Consider the following 25,244-nt stretch of genomic DNA (forward strand, 5'->3'; position numbering starts at 1 on the left):
CCCTTAAGATTATATCTTTATTAATTACTCTGAAGAAAAATAAGAAACCTACTGCCGAACCTCATTTTTATGTTTAATGGTTGATCTGTACTTGGTACTTCACTTTCAAAAAAAAAATTTTTTTTTTAATTTTTTATTATTTGTGGGAAAATAATAAGAAAAATGCTTTGGATTTATTTAACACTTTTTCTTCCCCCTTCCCTCAAAATTGAAGCTATTATTATCAGCTTTCTGACTTATCAAATTTTAATTAAAGTGAGTTATTTCTTATATGAATAAATAGTTTAGGTCATATTTTTTCTGGGAGATTCTTTATGAAAATCAAGTTATCCATTTTTTTTGTTTTGAACAGTAATAAATAAGCTAGTTTCGCAAACTAGGAATACTGTTTATTTTTTGCAGATGATTTCTTGTCATTTCCAGCTTGCCAAAGTAAACATAGGATGATTGATTAGGATTAAAATACATTTTCTGGCCAGTTCTAAAATATATATATATATATATATAAAAATATATAAATATATATATATATATATATATGGAATGCTGATTGTACATTTTCAAATTAAGCAAATTTATTGCCTTTCTAATTTGATGCATAAATGCTCCTGTTAAACATTGGTGAAGCATCTGTTTTTATACTTTATAGGGAGATTAGTGGCAACTCTGCTTGTCTATTAAAAAAACACATGCAACTGTGTATTTTACAGTCAACTGACATATTTCTATCTTAATTCCATAGGAAAAATTATGTCTGTATATCTTTAAAATTGCCTGCTTTGGGTTTACTTTACAGATGGTACAAGATTAGAATAAAGTTTCTCTATTAATTCAAAACTGAAAGGATTTACACAATATTCTTACTAATGATCATTCAAGAGATGTTACCTTGCTTGTTTTAGGCCTTAGAAAATGGAATTCTGGTAATTTTATCCTTTCTATTCACTATATCATAACATCTGTCAAACCTTATTAAGCACTCATTTTGTTCAGAGCATGGTATTCAAATAGGAATAAAATCTATTTAGTTGATGTAGTGTCAGCTGGTACAATTGGGTTTCTTTGCTTAATTTCTCTTACTGAAAATTCATCTTTCCATGAAATAATTAATTTGTTTTGTTTATAAATAGGTTATCCTACATGCAAAGACCCAAGATATTTCATCTTCTATTATTAAGTCTTCAATTCAGTCCCATCATCCCTGCTCCTAATATCTCAATGCGTTAATGATAGGTCCTATTAAAGCACTTAACTGGATGAACAGGAATGACATTTTCCACATATTTTCAAAGCTGCCTAGCTTATCTATGTCTTCTTCCTTCCCATTTACATTGCCACCTAATTCCTGAACAAAATATTATTTATTAGTAATAGTATAAACTTCAAATAAATAAGTTCAAATGTTCACAGTAGGCACAAATTTGATATTTTTAACTGATGAGCATTCTATCTGTTAAAAGTATATATGAATAATTCTATTTTCATTTTATAGCAAGATACATAGTGAAATACAAGTTCAGTCATCCCCCAGTATCAATGGGGGATTGGTTTCAAGACCCCCCACAGATACTGTAATCCACAAATGCTGTAGTCCCTTTGCATGTAACCTGTGCACATCCACATTTATACTTCAGATCATCTCATGATAACTTTTAATGCCTAATACAATAGAAATGCTATGTAAATAGTTGTTATACTATATTGTTTAGGGAATAATGACAAGAAAAAAAGTCATGCTCAGTACAGACACAGACATTCATTTTTATTCCCCAAATATATTCAATGTGCAATTGGTTAAATCCATGGATGCAGAACCCACAGATATAGAGAGCGGACTATATAAGAAAATTTTTTATGTACTTAAAAGTTCTTCATATGTTTAGATTGAATGTGTTCTGAGTGTATTTGGGGAAGTAGGACAAGAATCTGGTGACCTCTGAATTTATTTTCACACATATTTTATGTAGCATAGAATTTGAGAGGATTTATTTGGTCTCTTAAAACAATAAGGCTTTGAGTTTACTTGAAGTAAAACTTATTTTAGTCAGAGGTATAGTATAATTGTGAAGTTTTAGCTAAAAAACAAATGTTCATATTAATCTAAGCAGCAGATATATTTTCATGAAATGCTTAACCAAAGCAAAGAAAGCAGATATCAGTGTTGTGGTTCGATACCACCATCAGATGAGTGGACAGTTGACTGCTATAACTTTTCCATTATTCAGTACTTATCTTAATAAAGCAAAAGTGTTGCCAAGTAAATTTTGTTACACTACATTTATATCCAAAGTTTTTAAAGTATTTTAGAGATTTTTAAGTATATAAATGAGAAGCAATCTGAGTTTTCAGTCAATAGTTTTTTACTGTCATCTAGGGATAAATATAAATTAAATAGGGTTACTGTAATATTTATGTGTAATCTTTCCATTATAAACAGTGGCTTAGATTTTTGAAACTATAAGACTTAATCAAATATAAGCTTATTATAGCCAGTAGGCTGCTAATTTGTGACTCCTTTTTTAAATAGTTATCATGGTGATGAACACTGCAGAAAACAATAGGAGTTTAAAACAGGGAGTTAGGGAGTTTTTCTTAAGTAAATGATACTTAAGATAATATCTGAAATTATTTAAGTGATATTGAGGAGTGGGGAGTGGAAAGAGGAAAATCTTGTAGACAGAGGGAATAAAATGCTCAAAGGCCTCAGACAACTGAAGGACATTAGAGCACACAGGAAAGTGGAGAGGAGTGGCTAGAAAAGTGAATGGAGAGATAGACAAAGAAGGATCATGCAAGATCTTGTAGGCCACATTAAAGATTTTTTAAAATAATATTTGTTGAGATATTTTTTCAATATTTTTGAAGTAATGAAAAAAGTACTTAAAATAACATCAGGTACCAAAATATGAACACTATAATTGATATTAATGCAGAGCTTTCTGATCTCTCTACATCAGGGTGATCTATCATGAGTGAAGCAAAGGATTCTTAACATACGTGCTCCTAATAGTTATCCATCATTTTTCCCCCTGTCTTACAGCCAGATATGGGATGGAGAAATCATTTGTGAAACAGTAGAGCAACTGTAGTACACAGTTGTTCAATGAAAGTTTTGTACTGTCAAGCCTGTAATATTGATGCCACTTGACCTGAAACTGAGAATCAATTATTCCCATCTTCTGCTTGTAGCTACATGATCTTCATGCATGTCTTTTTTTTTTTTTTTTTTTTTTTTTTTTTTTTTTGAGATGGAGTCTCACTCTGTTGCCCAGGCATGATTTCGGCTCACTGCGTGTCTATTTCTAAGTATACCTTGGAATTGCAAAAGGACAATCAAAATGAAAATTAAATTTGGAGATTTTAGCAGTAGTCCTTCTCTCCCCCATCTATCCATAAAAATTACATATAAACATTAAAATCTAGATGCCATATTAAAGTCTTGTGTGTTTAAAATTAGTTAAGGATAAGTAAGAAAGTGTTAATTTGTTTATATTGGTATGGTGTATAGTCACTGAAATAAAGCTTTATGAAAAATTATTTTTAAAACCTCCAGTTATGTCAGTCTTGTTTCTGGTGGAAATACTGCATTATTTTATGGAAAAGAGGAAAATTTAAAAACAGATATTACAGTTTATCACCTCCAAGCTAATAAATGGTCATGAAAACAGCAGCCAGTAGCATGGCTGATGAAGACTCTGAAATTATAACGTGATTCTAGGAAGCTAGAAGAATTCATATAACACTGACCTAATTGTTGCTCTTGAAGCATACAACTAATTTTGCAACATGTAAATACTTTAAAGTTTAAAAGAAATGTTTCGTACATATTGAGAACTGTAATGAAAAATAATGACAGAGGTGATCAGAATTTCTACTTATCTTGAAAATTTAGAGTAGATCTGAGTACTTATACATCTTAAACCTGGTCCCAAATTGTCAAGAATCTGATAGGAAGGCCTTTCTTTATAGCAGAGCTTCTTGTTTTATGGTTGATAAGGGTTTCTGTTTTGTGAAAGGGTTCTCGCTTTCTGAATTTTTGAGCAGTCCAAAAGTTATCTTATAGTTTAGATCAGTGTTATTAAGAGTATTTTGTTTCAGGATACCAATGATGGCATTAAGTTTGTATTTGTTTTACCATTGAATGTTTATATGTGCCTTAGGTTTGCAAAACAAAATATATAGAGCATTTTTCACTTTTGAAGTAGATTAAAAGTAATTAACCACAAAAACCTTTAAAAGTCAGAAACTGTTTAAAATATCCCTACATATACTACTGATAGATATTGCAATAAGAATGTAAGTACCAAAATGTATTAAATTTAAGAAAGATATTTAAGGCATCAAAAGAATATACCTTGAAATAGTAAGAACCATCTGTGAGAAACCAACAGCCAGAATGAGGCTGAATGGGCAATAACTGAATGCATATTCCCCTTGAGAATTGAAACAAGACAAGTATGGCCACTCTCACCACTCCTATTCCACATAGTACTGGAAGTCTTAGCTACAACAATCAGGCAAGATAAAGAAATTAAAGGGATCTGAATAGGAAGAAGAGGAATCAAACTGTCTCTTTTCACAAATGATATAGTTTTGTGCCTGGAAATCCCCATAGCCTCTGCTCAAGAGCTCCTAGATTTGATGAAAACTTTAGCCAAGTTTTAGGATTAAAAAATCAATATATAAAAATCAGTAGCACTTCTGTACACTGTGTCCAAGGTGAGAACCCAATCAAGAACGCAATCTCACTTACAATAGCCAATAAAAAAAGTTCATTACCTAAGAGTACATCTGCCCAAAGGAGGTGAAAGATCTCTACAATGACAACTACAAAACACTGCTTAAAGAAATCATAGATGGCCAGGCACAGTGGCTCACGCCTGTAATACCAGCACTTTGGGAGGCTGAGGTGGGCAGATCACAAGGTCAGGAGTTCGAGACCAGCCTGATCAATATGGTGAAACCCCATCTCTACTAAAAATACAAAATTAGCTAGGCGTGGTGGCGTGCGCCTGTAATCCCAGCTACTCAGGAGGCTGAGGCAAGAGAATAGCTTGAACCTGGGAGGCGGAGGTTTCAGTGAGCCAAGATCGCGCCACTGCACTCCAGCCTGGGCGACAGAGTGAGACTCCATCTCAGAAAAGAAAAAAAAAAAAAAAAGAAATCGTAGATGATGCAAACAAATGGAAAAATATTCCATACTCATGGATCAGAAGAATCAATGTTGTTAAAATGGACATATTGCCCAAAGCAATTTATAGATTCAGTGCTATTCCTATCAAACTACCAACAACATTTATCACAGAATTAGAAAAAAATATTCTAAAATGCATATGGTACCAAAAAAGACCCCGAATCACTAAAGCAATCCTAAGCAAAAAGGACAAAGCTAGAGACATCACACTACCCAATTTCAAACTCTACTACAAGGATACGGTAAAGAGAACAGCATGATACTGGTACAAAAACAGACACATAGATCAATGGAATGGGTTAGAGAGTCCAGAATTAAGGCCACACACCTACAGCTATCTAATCTTCAACAAAGTTGACAAAAATAAGCAATGAGGAGGTGATTCCCTATTCAGTAAATGGCACTGGGATAGCTAGCAAGCCGTATGCAGAAGATTGAAACTGAAGCCCTTCCTTTCATCATATATGAAGATTAACTCGAGAGGGCATAAACATTTAAATATAAGACCACAATAAGAATCCTAGAAGAAAACTGAGGAAACACCATTCTGGACCTGGGCCTTGGGAAAGTATTTATGACTAAGTCCTCAAGAGCAATTGCAACAAAAACAAAAATTGACAAATGGGACCTAATTAAGTTCTTTAAGCTTCTGCACAGCAAAAGAAACTGTCAACAGAGTAAACAGACAACCTACAGAATGGGAGAAAATATTTGCAAACTGTTTATTTGACAAAGGTCTACTATCCAGAGTCTAAAAACAACTTAAACCAACAAGGAAAAAGCAAATGACCCCTTTAAAAATGTAAATAATACATGAACAGACACTTCTCAAAAGAAGACATCTGTGTAGCCAACAAGCATATGAAAAAATTGTTCAACATCACTAATCATTAGAGAAATGCAAATCGAAACCACAATGAGATACTATCTCATACCAGTCAGAATGGCTGTGATTGAAAAACCAACAAATAGCAGATGCTGGTGATGTTGCAAAGAAAAGGGAACCCTTATACACTGCCTACAGGAATGTAAACTAGTTCAGCCACTGTCAAAAGCAGTCTGAAGATTTCTCAAAGAACTTAAAACAGAGCTTCTCTTCAACCCAGCAATCCCATTACTAGGCATATACCCAAAGGATTATAAATCATTCTGCCATAAGGACACATGCATGTGTATGTTCATCACAACACTGTTCAAAAATAGCAAAGACACAGAATCAACCTAAATGCCCATCAATGGTGGACTGCATAAAGAAAATGTGATACATATACACCATGGAATACTACACAGTCATAGTTAATCCACCAGTCACCAAGCCCTGCCCACATAAAACAAACAAACAAAAAAAAAAACTTCCAATCTGATTTTTGGTGCTGTTCTTGTAAATATATAGAATCAAAGATCACAAAATCTCTGAGGAAAGCTTCCAATTAAGATTCAAAACAGTACAAACTGAAAAAATAATATATTCAGAAAGATAACTATGAGAAAATTACTATGAAAAAGCAGAACTTTTAAATATAACAATGAAAAATATTTTGCATTGAATATCTGGAAATTGATTTTTTTTTTGAGAGAGAGAGTCTTGCTCTGTAGCCAGGCTGGAGTACAGTGACGTGATCATGGCTTACTGCAGTCTTCGCCTCTCAGGTTCAAGCAATTCTCGTGCCTCAGCCTCCTGAGTAGCTGGGATTACAGGTGAACTCCACAACATTTGGCTAATTTTTGTATTTTTGTTTAGTAGAGACAGGGTTTCACCATGTTGGCCAGACTGCCGTCAAACTCCTGGCCTCAAGTGATCCTCCTGCCTTGGCCTCCCAAAGTGCTAAGATTACAGGCATGAGCCACTGTGCCTGGCCTGGAAATTGAAATTGATATAGAAATGCAATGATGTAGGCCGGGCGCGGTGGCTCAAGCCTGTAATCCTAGCACTTTGGGAGGCCGAGACGGGCGGATCACGAGGTCAGGAGATCGAGACCATCCTGGCTAACATGGTGAAACGCCGTCTCTACTAAAACATACAAAAAACTAGCCGGGCGAGGTGGCGGGCGCCTGTAGTCCCAGCTACGCGGGAGGCTGAGCCAGGAGAATGGCGTGAACCTGGGAGGCGGAGCTTGCAGTGAGCTGAGATCCGGCCACTGCACTCTAGCCTGGGTGACAAAGCAAGACTCCGTCTCAAAAAAAAAAAAAAAAAGAAATGCAATGATGTTTGTGATGAAAATGTGAAATGATAAACTTTAGGAAATCTCACAGAGTATGGAACAAAAATACACATGGAAAGTAAGAATAAAAAGAAAAAATTGTTAGAAATTAAATTCAGGAAGTTCAAGATTCTTCATTATAGAATAGAAGATTTAAAAAGAAACAAATTATCACAAACATCAAAAACATACTTTTTCTGTAACTCAGGGATCCACCAAATGCCCAGCACAATGAAGTATATGCTTAAGTATATCACCATGAAATTTCATAATACATGGATCCTGAAAGTTAACAGAGATACAGAAAATCATGTACAAATAATCTTAAATCAGAATTTTATCACACTTCTCAGCAGAAGACATTGGAGCTCTACCTTTAATAACCCTGAAGGAAAAAATTCAACCCTAGAATGCTCTACTTGGTCAAACTATCAGTCAAGGGCAGATTAATTATATTCTTTGAAGGTTTTTAAGTAGCTTACCTCCTGTGTACTCTTTCTTTGTAACTGCTGGATAATGTGTTTCATCAAAATGAGAAGTAAATATGAAAGAGTGGTAAATAATGTCTTACCCAAAAAGTTAGGAATCAAATATAGGGGAAAGCCTAAGAGAATTGGATAATGATAAAGAGAAGTTCCAGGACAATAGCTATTCAGTAAATTTCAGAAGCAATTCATAGCCATTAAAGTGAGAGAAGAGTAGGCTCAGGAAAGCTGTCTTTTCCATCTATCCTTGCCCAAATGGTTGTGTTTTATCATATTGAAAATAGTTCAGTATTTCTGAAAGATCTGATAATAATGGGTGCCAATGAAGCAATTAATAGGTTTAGAGAAGTTATTTTACCCAGAATTGCAAAATATCTCATGGAACTGTGATTCAAACCTGGGAAACCATAATCCATGTTTTATTCACAATGCACTGTCTCAATAATTATAATGCAAGGTTAAAAAACAGTAGTGCCATGTAATGAGAGATTACTTTGTAGGAGTAATTGTGCATTTTAATGTACAGTTCACAAAGTACTTTTGCATTATATTTTGATTATGATAATGTGCTTTGGAAGGATTTTAAGATGAGAGGTGACATGAGTCAAGTGAATGGAAAATGAGATATCTGTCAGAACTAACAATCAGGGTAGAATCAGGATGGATGCCAGTACATCATCAAGATTCATTGTAAACCTTCTATGGTGTTGATGGGATGTCTTGGAAGCAGATACAAATGACTTTTCCAATGCCAGTGATTTAAGGACTGCACTACCCCCTTTGCTCTAGATCACTGACTCAACTTCAAACTTTTACTGATGACAGATGTGTCAAATTGATTTGAGCCCTGCAAATACAAAATCTATGGACTGAAACCCTTTCCTTTGGAAATTAACCTGTGTTAAGTAGACAGACTTCAGATGGTTGAGTGTTTTCCCTCATTGGCTGCCAAATTTTTATCTTAACTACTTGAATGGAAAGTTTTGTAAAATAAATTGCTCAATCTCTTTCTTCTTAAGCAGGCTAGAGGAACCTGTCTTAAACTGATTTTTCTTCTAGTTTGTGTTTGTATTTTCTTTGTGAAATAACAAGTTGCTATTGTTATAGAGCTTCACTATATTATCCATTGCCCAAATAAACAGGCCCATGTCTCAAAGCTTGTATCACCCTGTTTTATAGTTTTTATATTAGGAATAACATGTGAGGTGATGAAATCTGACCTCTTTTTGTAGCCATGGAAGTAATGAGCTGTGAAGTTGGCAAACATCACTAAGGAATGCCTAATTGAGTAACTGGTCTTATCAGACTCTCTGATCATATTCCAAATTTAAGTTAGTTAGGAAGTAACAAAAGATGCCTTATAACCTAATAGTAACTTCAGACTTCTACCCTTAGTAACATGCTTAACAAATCACTTAACTTCCTTTTGTCTTAGTTTCTTTATCTTTAGCAGAAATAGAGGATGGGAAGAATAATAACAATACCTGTCTTTAATAATCATTGTAAGAATTAAATGGATTAAGTGAAAGTGTACAATACCTGTCACATAATAGATGATCAGTGTTATCTTCTTTTCCCCTCTTCCAGATTTCTCCACCTTACCACAGCAGATAACTCTAAATGATTACTCATGCACTATCCACAGAATTTAGTTAATGCCTATTTCCTTTTCCCCTTGTAAGCCCTTCATTTCAAAAAGAGGGGAGAAAAAAAGAACTTACCACTTTGTGACATGTGATATATTTTTCTCCACTGCCTGCCTGAGCTGACACTTGGACTTTTACAGAGGAAATGACGATATATGCCATTTGCTACTTTTAGAAATATGGAAAGATAAAAACTCGTCAATGCTAAATTCCTTTATCACAGTCAACTTCTTGAATTTCTCCTGCCTTTCTGTGATCTCTCCACTTTCACCATAGAGGACTGGCTAACTTCTCATCAGGACTGTTGGCCTCCTAAGGAGATACAGTCTCATCAAAAACCAAATGATACAGAGTTGTAGTAACCTTTCTATGTATATTACCTCTGCATTAAAGATGCTTAAATTTCAAACATGAGAAACAAAAGGAAATCTAATATGAAAGTGTTTCTATTTTATCTTTTAATCAAGTGCATTTAAACCTTACTTGATGAAACTTTAAAACCTTTCTTCATTTAACTCAAGAAATTATTAAAGAATGGAGAAATGCTGGTTGGGCACAGTGGATGATGCCTGTAATCCTAAAACTTTGGGAGGCAAAGGCAGGTGAATTGCCTGAGGTCAGGAATTCAAGAACAGCCTGGGCAACATGGCGAAACCCCATGTCTACTAAAAATACAAAAAATTAGCCAAGCGTTGCGGCACAGGCCTGTAATTCCAGCTCCTAGGGAGGCTGAGGCATGAGAATTTCTTGAACCTGGGAGGCCAAGGTTGCAGTGAGCCATGATTGCGCCACTGCACTCCAGCCTGGGAGACAGAACAAGACTATCTCAAAAACAGGGAAAAAAAAAAAAAAAAAAAAGAGAAATGCTGAATTGAGATTCTGAAAATTTTTTTCTAATTATTTTATATCTTATTTAATGGCAGTAAAACTGTCAGTTCACTTTACTAGAATGCATTCTGAATCACTAATCAACATCTTCTATATCTTTTGTCTACCTGTTCCCAAATTGTACTCTCCCCCCACAACTTTCATTTTACATTGGAAAAGTGGAAACATTAATTCAAAATAAATTTGGCAGATTTTTAAATAAGGAGATATGTTATATTCTGTGGCATTTAAATGATACTCTGAAATATACAAACATATATATGTATGTATATGTAGATAATTCCAAGTAAAAGACACACATGAAAACATAAGTAGATACATTTACAAATATATGTAAGCAAATTATACCATCATTTCCATCAATCCAATATTTCCATCAATCCAGTCATAAATATGCTGATTAATATCTACATTGTTTCTTTACTGATATTTTTTCTAATAACTTATCGTAGCCATATTTAGATATATTCACTTAGGAGAGATGCTGTGTGTTACTTTAAAAGAGCAATCTAAATTCTATACATGTGCTTTTTTAAAACATTTCTATCTAGAAATTGACATTGAACGCTGTGTGAGAGAATCTATCAACCTGTTTTGTTGGACTCCTAAAAGTGCTACTTACAGACAGCATGCTCAACCTCCAAAGCCAACTTCTGACAGCAGTGGAGTCAGAAGTTCGGCACCTTATTTCTCTGCTGAGTGTCCAGATCCTCCAAAGACAGATCTGGTATGTATTTGCGGATTTAGTTTGCAAAGTCTAAAAGGAGATGGATGTTAAAATTAATATACCCTAGTAGCATTATTGCTCTTAATGGTATCATTTATGTCCTTTTAATGTAGCTATTTTCTAACATGTGATTAGATTCATAGAAATATTCCAGAAAACCATTATATCTGTTTGGTTATAGAGTTAAGAAGATTGTTTTCATGTATTCCTCCAGGTAGCAAGTTTTGCTTTTTTTGTATGCATTTGTCATATCTGTTTATCTATCAGTTGGTTATATAGTGAGAGATTACAGAAGCAAAGAAAGAATTAAAAAAATAGAAAAAGAGTTGTTAATAGAGCAGGAACTTATTCTTAGTTGACAGAAGAAACAGCATTTTTAAAACTATGCCCATGTAGGTGTTTCAACATTATCATTATTATTAAACACAGTTTATAAATATGGTCAACAAAGCTTTCAGTTATAATAATTCATACATTTCAAATATTCTGATATTATCATAGTATCATAATTATTTCCATGAAATTGAATTTCAGTCAGTATGTATGTATTGCTTTTCAGATATGGCACTTTCTATGATTTTATTTATGTCCCCAAATATATGAGTGCATTCATTTGCACGTATTTCCATCCCAATCAAATTATATTAAGGTCACTTATAAACATGACCCTGCTTATGATTCAGTACAGAGCAATTTCAATAATTATAATCTCTGCCTCTAGATATATAGATGATAGAGAGGGAAACAGCTAAATGATTATACGTATGAAAGATTATAAGACATTTCTAAAATATCCTGAGAGAGAAAAGAATAAGAACCCACACTTATGAATAAGTATTTGCATTATAGTTTTCCAAAAGTAGTAGTTTTCTTCTGCCTGCCTGGAAGAAAGTAAGTTCTCAAATACTAGAAATATTCAGCTGAAGATATTACCATGTAATAAATTTTAGTGGGAGAACTCATTTGTCAGTAAATGATAAATGTTGTTCTAGATCAGGGATACCCAACCCCCAGGCCACAGACTGGTACCGGTCACAGGAACCAGGCCACACAGCAGGAGATGAGTGGCAGGCAAGCCAGCAAAGGTTTATCTGTATTTACGGCCACTCTCCATTACTCGCATTACCTCCTGAGTGCCGCTTCCTGTCAGATTAGCAGCAGCATTACAGTCTCATAGGAGCAGAAATCCTCTTGTGAACTGCACATGCGAGGGATCTAGGTTGCACGTTCCTTATGAGAATATAATGCCTGATGATCTGTCACTATCTCCCATCACCCCCAGATGTGACCATCAAGTAGCAGAGAAACAAGCTCAGGGCTCCCACTGATTCTATATTATGAAGAGTCATGTAATTATTTCAGTATATATTACAATGTAATAATAATAGAAATAAGGTGCACAATAAATGTAATATGCCTGAATCATCCCAAAACCGTGTGCCACACCCTGGGTCCATGGAAAAATTGTCTTCCATGAAAACAGTCCCTGGTGCCAAAACAGTTGGGGACCACTGTTCTAGATGACCTGTAAGATAGCTTGAAACTCTGAAATTCAGCAATTCTGAATACAAACTTATTTAATAGTTTCTTTGTTTCAAATTTTGAATTGTATCCTCTTTGTAACAGAAAAACATTTGTTAAGAAGACTGACTTCTCCATTTTATTGCCTTTGTTCCTTTCACATATGAGTTGCTTTTATTTATGTGGGTTGATTTCTGAGCTCTCTATTCTTTTTCATTGATCTATTTGTCTGTTCTTTTGCCAGTACTACGCTGTTTTGATTTATAATTTGTCTTGAAGCTCAGAAGTGTCAGTCCTCCAACTCTGTTCCTTTTTAATACTGTGTTGGTTATTTTTTTTTTTTTTTTTTTTTTTTTTTTTTTTTTTTTTTTTTTGATACTGTGTTGTTGGTTATTCTGAGTCTTTGTTTCCAAATAAACTTTAAAATTAGTTTGTTGATACCTACAAAATAACTTGCTGCTATTTTGATTGGGATTACATTGAATCTATGTATCAGTTTGGGAAGAACTCTTGACAATACAGGTTGATTATCTCTTTTCAAAGATGCTTGGGACCAAAAGTGCTTTTGGTCCCATTTTATTTGTTTTGATTTTGGAATATTTGCATTATACTTACTGATTGAGCATTCCTAATCCAAAAATACAAAATCCATAATGTTCCAATGAGCATTTCCTTTGACTGTCATCTTGGTATTCAGAATGTTTCTGATTTTGGAACATTTTGGATTATGGATTTTGAGACTAGAGATATTCAACGTTTATTGAGTCTTCCTATCCAGGAAATGGAATATTTTTTCATTTATCTAGTTGTTGGATTTCTTTCATCAGATTTTTATAGTTTTTCTCATTTAGATTTTATATATATTTTGTTAGACTTATATCTAAGTATTTGATTTTGAGGAATGCTGTTGTAAATGCTATTTTTTATTTCAAATTCCGTTTGTACATTGCAGGTATACAGGAAAGCGTTTGACCTTTTTGTATTAACTTCGCGTCCTGCTACTTTGCTGTAGTTACTTATATTAGCTCCAGTTTTTTGCTCAGTTCCTTCAGATTTTCTACATATATGATCACATTATTTGAAAAATGGATAGTTTAATTTCTTCCTTGTCAATTAGTACACCTCTTATTTTCTTTGCTTGTGTTATTGCGTTAGATATGACATCTAATATAATGTTAAAAATAAATGGTGAGAGGACATCCTTGCCTTGTACCTGGTCTTAGCAGGAAATTTTCTAAGGTCTCCCCAGAAATTATTGTGTGAGCTGTAGATTTTTGTAGATGTTTTTTACAAGTTGAGTAAGTTCTCTTTTATTCCCAATTTGCTGAGAGATTTTTATCATGAATGCATGTTGGATTTTGTAGAATGCGTTTCCTGTATCTATTTATATGATCATGTGAATTTTCTTCTTCAGCTTGTTGGTGCAATGAATTACATTAATTAATTTTCATATGTTAAAACAGCCTTGCATGCCTGGGATAAATTCCACTTGTTCATGGTATATAATTTATTTTATACATCGTTGGATTTGACTTTGATAATATTTTGTTGAGGATTTTGGTATCTATGTTCATGAGAGATATTGTTTTCTTGTAATGTCTTTGTGTAGTTTTAGTATTTAGGGTAATACTGGCCTCATAGAATGAGTTAGGACATACTCATTTTGCTTCTGTCTTCTCAAAGAAATTGTAGATAGTTGGCATAATTTCTTCCTTCAGTCTTCAGTAGAATTCACCAGTGAATCCATCTGGATCTGATACTTTCTGTTTGGAAATGTTCTTAATTATTGATTGAATTTCTTTAATAGATGCAGGCCTATTCAGATTATCTAATTCTTCTCATGTAAATTTTGTCATATTGTGTCTTTCAAGCCATTTTATCAAGGCTATCAAATTGATGGGCATAGAGTGGTTCATAGTATTCCTTTGTTATCATTTTATTGTCTATGGAATCTGTACTGAGATCTCCTCTTTCATTTCTGCTGTTTGTAATTTGAATAATCTCTCTTTTTTTCTTAGCTGGTTAAAGGCTTATTGATTTTATTCATCTTTGCAAGGAGCCAGCTTTTGGTGTCATTGATCTCTTTGATTTACTGTTTTCAGTTTCATTGATTTCTGCTCTGATTTTTATTTTTCTTTTTAATTTGCTATTCTTTTTCTAGTTTCCTAAGGTGGAAGCTTAGATGATTTTAGAACTTCCCTTATTTCTAATATATACATTCAAAGCTATACATTTTCCTCTGAGCATTGTTTTTGCTGCATTCCAAAAATTTTGATATTGTGTTTTCATTTCCATTTAGTTAATATTTTGACCTATTTATTAATTAAAGGTGTTTTGTTTAGTCTCTAAGTATATTGGTATTTATTCTCTAAGTCTAATAGTTTGTAGCTAATTCAATCAACTGTATATATATACACATACACATATACATACAGTTCTATATATATAGTTTTATATATATATACACACACATACACCCTATATATGAGAATAAATTTATCTCTTTCTTTCCAGTTATTATGTTTCCAATTGTTTATTGTCTATTGCTTTGGACAGAACTTCTAGTTTAAGAGTAGGTAGACTTACTTGTTCCTGAATTTAATGAAAATGCTTCTAATTTAATCATTAAGTTTGATGTTTTTTATACTCTTTATTGAGACAATTATTGTCCCATCTTTTTTGTATTTCTGAGTGTTTATCATGAATGTTAAATTTTATCAAATACTTATTTTGTATTAATTTGGGATTATTTCATCTTTTATTGTGATAATGTCTTACATTATTACAATTTCTTATATTTAATGGTCATTACATTTCTGAGATAAAGTCTACTTGGTCACTACCAAAAAGACATACTGGCTATATTTGATTTGCTAGTTTTTAAAAAAAATTTATGCACCTATGTTTATAGATTAGAAAGGTCTATAATTTTCTTTTCCTTTTTGTCCTTGTCAGGCTTTGGTCTTAAGATCATATTACCTATTGGGTACTGTGCTCACTACCTGGCTGACAGGAGTCACCCTAAACCTCAGCATCACACAATATACCCTTGTGACAAACCTGCACATGTACCCCTGAATCTAAAATAAAAGTTGAAATTATTTTTTTAATTTTATTTATTTCTCCTTTTGTCTGCTATTTAATCATTTTCTATAAAAGGAATTATCTCTTTTATATAAATTGAGGAAACTTGTCTGAAAAAGCACTTCTATAAGTTCATGTTGTTTGAAAAGTATTTCTATTTACTTAACATGTTTATTTTCTCAAAATTTTTTCTAAAAATACCTATTTTAATTTTTTATGTTTGTAGAATTCTATACATAAAATACTTTTAATTTGTGTTCTCTTTTATCTGAAATGTTGTCTATATTTTCCATCCTAGTATTGTTTACTTGAAAGTTAAAATGTGTTAGTATAATAGAAAACAGGTACAAAAATAATGTATGCATACTGTAAAAAGAACATTTATTAAAATTAGGATCATCAGAATTCAGGTTCATATTATATATTCTTATGTCTGAGTCAAAAACAAATTTTAAAAGCGGCTTTTATAAATTGAAATAAATTGTACTCTGTTACTAGTAGAATGGAAGTTTAAAAGTGGATATCAGAAGAAAAATCAATTATACTTTTATTTCTGCGTGCATCTATTGTATTTATTCCCTGAATCAGAGTTTTATAATAGAGAAAGCATGAGCTTTGCTGTTAGATGGACTTGGTTTCTAATTTCAACCCTGTTCCTTTTTCATTGTATAATCTTGAATAATTCGCGTAACCTCTCTACTTCCCTATTTGTAATTGTGAACATACTTAAAATAATACCACCCTGGCAGGGTTATTTTAAGAATGATCTACATAAAGCTCCTAATTCAGTGTCTAGTGCATAATAAGCACTCCAAAAGAGTAAAAAACCATTATTACATGTTTAGTAATTAACAGTTAATTTTTTTTACTTTGCAGTCTGCCCAAGAACTTTGTAACAGTCTTCTATATTTAAATGATCTGTACAAAGGACATGATGTTCTAGTATTCTGTTTTTCCTCAGCTATGTTACCTCATTACTATCACTTTACATTTAAAAACCACTATAAAAACAGTGCGGAGAGTAAGGATTAGGGAGGCTGGGTTTTCAAAGAAGGAATCTTTCTGGCAGTTTTACCTCAGTAAATTCAGTTTAAAATTTCACTTTGACCTTTACTTCTTAGTCTTAATACTATTTTCATCCCTAAACTAAAGAATTGCCAAAAGAATTATTTCATCTAGTGCCAAAGTCTTTCCCATCAGTTTTCTCTTAAGTAGCTAAAACTGCTTGAGAATTCTGACTGAAGTTTATTAATTGAAGGAAATAATAAGTAAAGATATGTAATCTTGGTTAATAGAATGAATGTTTTTGAACGGAGTGTATTTTGGAAAAAACTCTAGTTAATCTTTGATTTTTTTAAATGTATTTCTTTTTTAAATTTTAATCACATATTTACGACTGGTATAACTTACATGCAATATGTAAATAAGCAATAATTATTAAGTTCTTTTTAATACTTCATTATGAATACATATACTAACCCAAGATTTTATTAAATAATTTTTTTATTCACATGATGCTAACTGCTTGTATATACTATTACCATAAAAATGATAGCATTTATTGTATTACCTTCAGTTTATAAGGTATGCTTTCAGTGTAGATTAAACATGAGTTTACTGTAGATAAAATCTTATTTAAAGCACATTTTTATACTTTTGGTTCAAATAGTTTCCAAAATTCAAATATAAATGTCAGTCTACAAAGTTTAATCTCAATAATAACAACACTACTTTTTAGATTTTGAACAGTTTAAAAATAACACCACAGTGCTTTATGATTTTCAGGTACCCAGGTACGTTATTTTATCTGCCCCTAAACAAATCTCTGAGATGTTTTATCCCTATTTTAGATGTAAAGAGATTCAGAAACCTTACTTAATACAAGTTAACTTATAAATTGCCATTATATCAGTACTGTAAATATGTTTTTCACTCTTATTTATTGAAATGTATATATTAATATATATCATATCCTACTGTACACTTGGCTTTTCAAGCATTTTTAAATTTTTCTCTATTTCTCTAGAAAATATATTAATATATACTCATGCAATCATCTATATACCTACTCTTAAATAAGAAGAAATATTTTTACAGTAAGGACAAGGAAGAGTACAATTATGTATCCTTTTTTTGCTAACATATTGAGAGTAAAATGTTAACCTAAAGGAGAACTAAACACTGCTGAAATTATTTAGAGCAATAGATGCATTGAAAACAAAAAGATTAGCTTTGCATCCATTCTTTTTACTGGTTCCATTCTTCTGCCATTATCTAATGTTCTATAAGCAATTTTGGAGCCATTATGATAGGCACAATTTCAGTGAAAGATTAAGACTACAAACCCTGGCAACTACATATAAGGGTAAAGTGTATCAGTCCTCTGGAAGTTAAGTAGAAGACATTTTATAGAAAATAATATCTTTTGAAATTTGTTTTTCCGTAGTAATGTATAATCTTATTCTACCATTGGCCCAAAAAATAAGCAAATAATAATAATAATAATAATCCAATCCATAAGATTCAATCCAATACATAAGAAAATAAGGGATAGTTAGATTTGGGGATAGGATATCGAAAGACCTTGATTTACTGGATTAAAATATGATTTTTTTCTTTCTATATTCCAAGTGTAAAGAAGGAGAAAGCAAACAAATTCCTAGACAGAAATTGATATGGTTTGACTGTGTTCCCATCCAAAGTCTGATTTTGAATTGTAGTAATTCCCATGTGTCAAGGGCAGGACCAGGTAGAGTAATTGAATAATAGGGGCAGTTTCCCCCATACTGTTTTCGTAATAGTGAATGAGTTCTCATAAGAGCTGATGGTTTTCTGATGGACTTCCCCCTTTGCTTGGCTCTCATTCTCTTTCTTGCCACCATGTAAAGAAGGACATGTTTGCTTTCCATTCTACCATGATTGTAAGTTTCCTGAAACCTGCCAAGCCATGCTGAACTGTGAAACGTCTTTCCTTTATAAATTACCCAGTTTGGGGTATGTCTTTATTACAGTATGAGAACAAACTAATATATTAAATTGGTACTGGTAGAGTTAGTTGGGTGCTGCTGTAAGGATACCGAAAATGTGGAAGTGATTTTGGAGCTGGGTAACAGGCAGAGGTTGGAACAGTTTCAAGGGCTCAGAATAAACATGAAAATGTGGGAAAATGTGGAGCTTCCTAGAGACTTGGAATCCTCAGAAGACAGGCAGATGTGGGAAAGCTTGGAACTCCCTAGAGACTTGTTGAATGGCTTTGACCAAAATGCTGATAGTGATATGGACAATGAAGTCCAGGCTGAGATGGTCTCAGATGGAGATGAGGAACTTTTTGGGAACTGGAGTAAAGGTCACGCTTGCTATGCTTTAGCAAAGAGACTGGCAGCATTTTGCCCCTGCCCTAGAAATATGTGAAACTTTGAACTTGAGAGAGATGATTTATGGTATCTGGCAGAACAAATTTCCAAGTGGCAAAGTGTCCAAGAGGAAGCAGACCATAAAAGTTTGGAAAATTTGCAACCTGATGATGTGAAGAAAAGAAAAACCCATTTCCTGAGGAGAAATTCAAGCCAACTGCAGACATTTGCATAAGTAATGAGGAGCCAAATGGTAATCACCAAAACAATGGGGAAAATGTTTCCAGGGCATGTCAGAGACCTTCACAGCAGGTCTCCCATCATAGGCCTGGAGGCGTAGGACAGAAAAAATGGTTTCCTAGGCTGCTGCTACTCTGTGCAGTGTCAGAACATGGTCCCCTGTATCCCAGTGACTTCAGCTTTGGCTGTGGCTAAAAGGGGCCAAGGCACAGCTCGGACCCTTTCTTCAAAGGGTGCAAACCCTAAGTCTTGCAGTGTCCCATATGGTGTTTGGCCTGTCGCATAGAAGTCAAGAATTGAGGTTTGAGAACCTCCACCTACATTTCAGAGGATGTATGGAAATGCCTGGATATCCAGGCAGAAGTTTGCTGGAGGGGTAGAGCCCTAATGGAGAACCTCTGATAGGCCAGTGCAGAAGGGAAATGTTGGGTCAGAACTCCCACACAGAGTCCCTGGTGCACTGCCTAGTGGAGCAGTGAGAAGAGGGCCACTGTCCTCCAGACCTCAGAATGGTAGATCCACCAACAGCTTGCACTATGCATCTGGAAAAGCTGCAGACAGTCAACACCATCCTATGAAAGCAATGGAAAGTGGGGCTGTATCTTGCAAAACCACAGGGGTAGAGCTGCCCAAGGCTGTGGGTGCCCACCTCTTGCATCATCATGACCTGGATGTGTGACATGAAGTCAAGAGAGATCACTTTGGAGCTTTAAGATTTGGCTACCCCACTGAATTTCAGACTTGTATGAGGCCTGTAGCCTGTTTGTTTGGGCCAATTTCTCCCATTTGAAATGTGTATATTTTTCTATTGCCTATACCCCCATTGTGTCTAGGAGGTAACTAACTTGCTTTTGACTTTACAGTCTCATAGGTAGAAGGGACTTGCCTTGTCTTGGATGAGACTTTGGACTGTGGACTTTTGAGTTAATCCTGAAATAAGGCTTTGGGGGACTGTAGAAAAGTGTGACTGTGGTTTGAAATGTGAGGACATGAGATTTGGGAGTGGCTGGGATGGAAACATGTAATCTAACTTTTAAATAAATGGAATCATAGCATTTGTATTGTTTCATGCTTCATATTTGCATCTTACAGTTACCATGTCTTACAGTTTTTAGCTCCAGCCTAAACTTCTCTTCTCTTCTCTCTTTTTTTGCTTAGCAATGTCTTGAAAGTCTTATGCACACACACACAGACACACACACACACACACACACACACACACACAAACACCTAATTCTGGTTAACAAGCTGCAAACCATTCCTTGGTACAGAAATGTTATTGTGGTACTAATACTATTATTTGTATACCTCAAATGCAAATAGCTAAGTTAATAATGTCTCCTCAGTTTACAACACATTACAATTATTGGACTGGGTCAGACACTTTCTCCTATTTCCTTTTACTTCTTTCTTTCTGCCCTGACCCTCACTCCTTGGTCTGTCCGCAAAATCATTTATAAAACAGTGGTTTGCGAATGTTGCTGTATATTAGCCTCTCCAGGAAAGCTAAGAAAAAATGAGGCCACTCTTTGTTTAAAGGATAGACCCTGAGCCTTTGTGTTTTTAGCTTGTTCTCCATGAATTCTAATACTGATTGCTCTAGTATAGTTTATATAGATTTCTGAATATGTGCAAACCCTTTTAAGTTAAATATATATGCATTTATGTGTGTTTGTAGGGATCTTGCCTAATTTTTTATTGTGATAAAAATGCACATAACATAAAATTTGCCACCTTAACCATTTTAAGTGTACAGTTCATTGATATTAAATACATTCGTAATGTGCAACCATCACCACCATCTATCTGCATAACTCTTTTCATCTTGTAAAACTGCACCTCTCAACCCATCCCATAGTAATTTCTTATTCTCCCCTCCTCTCCACAACCACAATTCTACTTCTATCTCTATGGTTTTGACTACTCTAAGTACCTCACAGAGTTGGAATCATATAGTTTTGGTCAGAATTTTTTTTTCTTCTTAAGGCTAAGTAATATCCATTGTGTATGTATACCATATTTTGTTTATCCATTCATTCATCAGTGGACACTTGAGTTGCTCCCACATTTTAGCAATTGTAAACAATGCTGCTATGAACATGGGTGTATAAATATCTCTTCAAGATTCTGGTTTCAGTTCTTTTTGGCATATATCCAAAAGTGGAATTTCAGGATCTTACTGTTTTGAGGAACTGCCATACTGTTTTCTACAGCAGCTATATCAGTTTACATTTTTACCAACAGTGTGCAAGGGTTGGTTTCAGTTTCTTCTGAAACTTGCCAGCACTTTTCTGTTTTGATTTTTTTTCTTTCTTCTTTTTTTTTTTAAATAATAAATGTTAAGTGGAATCTCATTGTAGTTTTGATTTATATTTCCCTAATGATTAGTGATAGTGAGCATCTTTTCATGTACTTCTTAGCCATTTGTATATCTTCTCTGGAGAAATGCCCTTGAGTTGTTTCTTTTTTTGTTGAGTTTTAGGAGTTCTCTATATATTCTCGATATTATTCTCATATTAAATATATGATTTGCAAATATTTTGTTTCATTCTGTGGGTTGCCGCTTTACTCTGTTCAGTGTCTTTTGATGCACAAAATATTTTATTTCACAAAGTTCAATTTGACTATTTTTTTCTGTGTTACCTAGGGCTTTGGTGTCATCTCCTAGAAATCAAGTGCCAACTCCAGTATCATGAAGCTTTTGCCCTATGTTTTCTTCTAAGAGTCTTACAGTTTTGGGCCATACATTTAAGTCTTATTGATTTTGATTTAATTTTTGTACATGTTATTAGGTGAGGATTCATCTTCATTCTTTTGCATGGGGATATACAGTTTTTCCAGAAACATCTGCTAACAAGTCTGTCCTTTACCCCACTGAATAGTCTTAGCCACCCTTCTCAGAACTTATTTGACCATTTATAAGAGGGTTTATTTTTGGCTCTAGTCTATTGGTCTATATGTCTGTCTGCCTTTATGCCAGTATCATCCTGTTTTCATTACAGTAGTTTTGAAATAAGCTTTGAAATCAGGAAGTCTGAGTCTTCTGGCTTTGTTCTTTTTTTTTTTTTTTTTTTTTTTTCAAGATTGTTTTGTCTATTTTGAGTCTCTTGAGATTCCATATGAATTTTGGAATAGATTTTTCTATTTCTACTAAAAACATCATTAGTGTTTTGATAAGGATGTATTGAATCTGTAGGTGGCTTTGAGTAGTATTGATATCTTAACAGTATTATATCTTTCAATCCATGAACGTGGCTTGTGTTTTCATTTATTCATGTCTTTCTAAATTTCTTGCAGCATTCTTTTGTTGTTTTTGTTGCACAAGTCTTTCACTTCCCTGGTTAATTCCTAAGTATTTTATTCTTTTTGATGCTACTATAAATCAAATTGTCTTCATTAATTCCTTTTCTGATTGTTCATTGTTAGTATATAGAATACAAATGATTTTTTATCTGTTATTTTCTCTATCCTGCTACTTTGTTGAACTCCATTATTAGTTCTAACAGTGTTAGAACTAATCTTTAAGGTATTTTTTATATATAAGATCATATCATCTGCAAACAGATCATTTACTTCTTACTTTTCAATGGATGGCTTTTCTTTTTCTTGCCTAATTTCTCCAGCTACGACTTCCAGTACTGTGTTGAAAATACATCCCAAAAGCAGACATCCTTGTTTATTCATTATGTCAGAGGAAAAGCTCTCAGCCTTTCACCATTGAGCATGTTTGCTGTGGGTTTTTCATATATGATTTTTATTGTGTTGAGGAACTTTCCTTCTATTCCTAGTTATTAAGTGTTTTTATCACAAAAGGGTGTTTGATTTTGTCTTTTTTTGGCATCAGTCTAGATGATAATGTGTGTGTGTTTTTTTTCTCTCTCTCTCCATTCTGTTAATGTAATGTATCATATGGATTGATTTTCCTGTGATTAAACATCCTTGCATTCTAGGAATGAATCCCAATTGATCATGCTATATAATTTTAATATGCTTTTGAATTTGGTTTGCTACTATTTTGTTGAAGATTGTTGTTTCCATATTCATAAGGGACATTTGTCTTTAGTATTCCCTTTCTGTAGTGTCTTTGTATGGCTTTGGAATCAGGGTAATGCTGGCCTTATACAATCAGTTAGGAAGTATTCTATCCTCTTCAGCTTTTTAGAAAAGTTGAGAAGGATTTGTGTTCTTTAGATGTTTTGGTAGAATTTACCAATTAAGCCATTAGGTCCAGGACTTTTCTTCTTAGGAGATTTTTTATTTCTGTAGTGTCTTTGTATGGCTTTGGAATCAGGGTAATGCTGGCCTTATACAATCAGTTAGGAAGTATTCTATCCTCTTCAGCTTTTTAGAAAAGTTTGAGAAGGATTTGTGTTCTTTAGATGTTTGGTAGAATTTACCAATTAAGCCATTAGGTCCAGGACTTTTCTTTCTTAGGAGATTTTTTATTACTGATTCAATTTCCCTGTTAGTACTAGATCTAGTTAGATTTTCTATCTCTATGATTTTAGTCTTGGTAAGCTTTGTGTTTCTAGGAACTTATCTACTTCTTCTAGGTTAGTGACTTCATTTTTGACTCCTGCCTTATCTTCCAAATTTAATCAATCAGAAACTTTTGTTTATTAATCTGTATACTTCTCTCCAATTCTGCTGACAATATTTTACTCATGTTCACCATGATTACAGGCATGTGCTACCATACCTGACTAATTTTAAATTTTTAGTAGAAGCGGGTTTCACAATGTTGGCCAGGCATTTGTTTGTGTCCTCTTTGATTTCACTGAGCAGTGGTTTGTAGTTCTCCTTGAAGAGGTCCTTTACATCCCTTGTCGTATTTTAACTCTCTGTTTGTCTGTTACTGGTGTATAAGAATGCTTGTGATTTTTCACATTAATTTTGTGACTTTGCTGAAGTTGCTTATCAGCTTAAGGAGATTTTCCAATGGGGTTTTCTAAATATACAATCCACCTCAGGGACAATTTGACTTCTTCTTTTCCTAACTGAATACCCTTGATTTCTTTCCTCTGATTGCCCTAGCCAGAACTTCCAAAGTGCTGGGATTACAGGCATAAGCCACCACGCCCGGCCTGTTTTTTCTACAATAATCATGTGGTTCTTGTCTTTGGTTCTGTTTATATGCTGGATTATGTTTATTGATTTGCGAATTTTCTGACTGGTCTCTCTGCATCCATTCTTATTTATATTTAATCCATTTTTTAGACTTCAGCTACCATAATCTTTTTTAATCAAAATGTTTACCAAGACTCTTATGATTATCCTGACAATAAAATTCAAACTTCTAACATGGTCTAAAAGTCCCAATATAATATTTCCCTTGACAACCTTACCACGATTTTCTGTCAGTATTGTTCCCTCTAATTTTTCTGTGCTGTAGCACAGAAATTAGATTTCACTCAGTTTTAGAAATGCCCTATACATACTTCTGCTGTAAGGCCTCTATGTCTGCCTTCATTTTCCTTTTTAACATAAATTCCTAAAGATCAAGAACTGTATCATAGATTCTTAAATAAAATGATAGGGAGGGGGCAAAGTAAGATGGCCAAATTGAAGCCTTCACCAAGCATGCCTTCTGCACAGAAAGCACCTTCATAAGAACCAAAAACTAGATGAGCACCCACAGTACCTGGTTTTAACTTCATGTCACTGAAAAAGGCACTGAGGAGGGTAGAAATAGTCTTGAATCACCAATGCCACCCCTCGCCCACCCCCCAGCAGGAATTGTGACATTGCATTGAACTCAGTGGTACCCTGTTACAGCAGAATGCAAAACCAGGCTGCACTTAGCTAATGCCCACCCATAGAGGAGATATTTAAACCAACTCTAGTCAGAGGGGAATTGCCCATCCCAGTGGTCCAAACTTCAGTTCTGGCAAGCCTTATCACCCTG

At 33.9% G+C, this 25,244-nt stretch overlaps 3 protein-coding genes across 6 annotated transcripts in view; 2 read left to right on the forward strand and 1 right to left on the reverse strand.

Moving 5' to 3' along the window:
* The window catches only part of PPA2 (inorganic pyrophosphatase 2), a 1,020,900-nt gene that overhangs the window by 250,280 nt on the left and 745,376 nt on the right, over positions 1-25,244 (forward strand). The gene's annotated exons all lie outside the window — the stretch shown is intronic.
* Positions 1-25,244, reverse strand: part of AIMP1 (aminoacyl tRNA synthetase complex interacting multifunctional protein 1) — a 524,679-nt gene that overhangs the window by 148,029 nt on the left and 351,406 nt on the right. The gene's annotated exons all lie outside the window — the stretch shown is intronic.
* The window catches only part of TBCK (TBC1 domain containing kinase), a 235,564-nt gene that overhangs the window by 118,614 nt on the left and 91,706 nt on the right, over positions 1-25,244 (forward strand). For all 4 annotated transcript variants that reach the window (XM_050791478.1, XM_050791477.1, XM_050791480.1 and 1 more), the window contains one exon: positions 10,966-11,141. In XM_050791478.1, the coding sequence (XP_050647435.1) occupies positions 10,966-11,141 (176 nt within the window). The remainder of the gene's footprint in view (positions 1-10,965; positions 11,142-25,244) is intronic.

This window comes from Macaca thibetana, chromosome 5 (genome assembly GCF_024542745.1).
Source record: "Macaca thibetana thibetana isolate TM-01 chromosome 5, ASM2454274v1, whole genome shotgun sequence".
Classification (NCBI taxonomy): Eukaryota; Metazoa; Chordata; class Mammalia; order Primates; family Cercopithecidae; genus Macaca; species Macaca thibetana.